This window comes from Solanum dulcamara, chromosome 5 (genome assembly GCF_947179165.1).
Source record: "Solanum dulcamara chromosome 5, daSolDulc1.2, whole genome shotgun sequence".
Lineage (NCBI taxonomy): Eukaryota > Viridiplantae > Streptophyta > Magnoliopsida > Solanales > Solanaceae > Solanum > Solanum dulcamara.
This window is the reverse complement of record NC_077241.1, coordinates 23,099,152-23,099,955: the sequence shown is the minus strand read 5'-3', so window position 1 is coordinate 23,099,955 and position 804 is coordinate 23,099,152. Positions and strand designations below refer to the sequence as shown.

General features: G+C 40.0%; 1 protein-coding gene across 1 annotated transcript; it reads left to right on the top strand.

The window, feature by feature from the left end:
* Nucleotides 1-237: 237 nt before the first annotated feature.
* Nucleotides 238-804, top strand: LOC129890510 (uncharacterized). The gene is made up of 2 exons (XM_055966050.1): nt 238-343; nt 413-804. Exons 1-2 carry the CDS (start codon nt 238-240, stop codon nt 802-804), a joined length of 498 nt encoding a protein of 165 aa, XP_055822025.1.

The window sequence follows — 804 nt, the reverse complement described above, 5'->3', positions numbered from 1 at the left end:
CATCGTTTCATCCTTGTGGCTATCGATTATTTTACAAAATGGGTCGAAGCTTCGACATATAAGGCAGTAACTAAGAAAGTCGTGGCAGATTTTGTTCGTAACAATATCATTTGTCGATTCGGGATTCCAGAATCAATTATAAAAGATAATGCGGCAAATCTCAACAGCGATCTTATGAAGGAAATTTGTGAGCGATTCAAGATTACTCATCGAAATTCCACAACTTATCGGCCATAGATGAATGGAGCAGTTGAAGCAGCAAACAAGAACATCAAGAAGATTTTGAGGAAAATAGTGGATGGTCACAGACAATGGCATGAGAAGTTACCATATGCTCTGCTCGGTTATCGTACCAGAATCAGAACTTCCACTGGGGCAACTCCTTATATGTTGGTTTATGGTTCATAAGCAGTTATACCTGCTGAAGTGGAAATACCATCTTTAAGGATTATTCAAGAGGTCGGTTTAGATGATGCAGAATGGATTCGCAGCAGGATTGAACAGTTGATGCTCATTGATGAGAAAAGAATGGATGCAGTTTGTCATGGTCAACTTTACCAAAACAGAATGGCCAAAGCATTTAACAAGAAGGTCAAGCCTCGACAGTTCACACCAGGACAATTAGTAATGAAGAAGATATTTCCTCACCAAGGAGAAGCTAAAGGAAAATTTGCACCAAACTGGCAAGGTCCTTACATGGTTCATAGAGTATTATCTGGAGGAGCAGTAATCTTGGCAGAAATGGACGGTACAGTGAGCACGAAGACAATCAACTCAGACTCCATCAAGAAGTACTACATCTGA

What these genes read in the sequence shown, in the direction of transcription:
- LOC129890510 (XM_055966050.1), top strand. Translation starts at nt 238, where the DNA reads ATGAATGGAGCAGTTGAAGCAGCAAACAAGAACATCAAGAAGATTTTG. An exon ending in GTTACCATATGCTCTGCTCG is followed by an intron (nt 344 to 412) that starts GTTATCGTACCA and finishes GTTCATAAGCAG; the next exon opens with TTATACCTGCTGAAGTGGAA.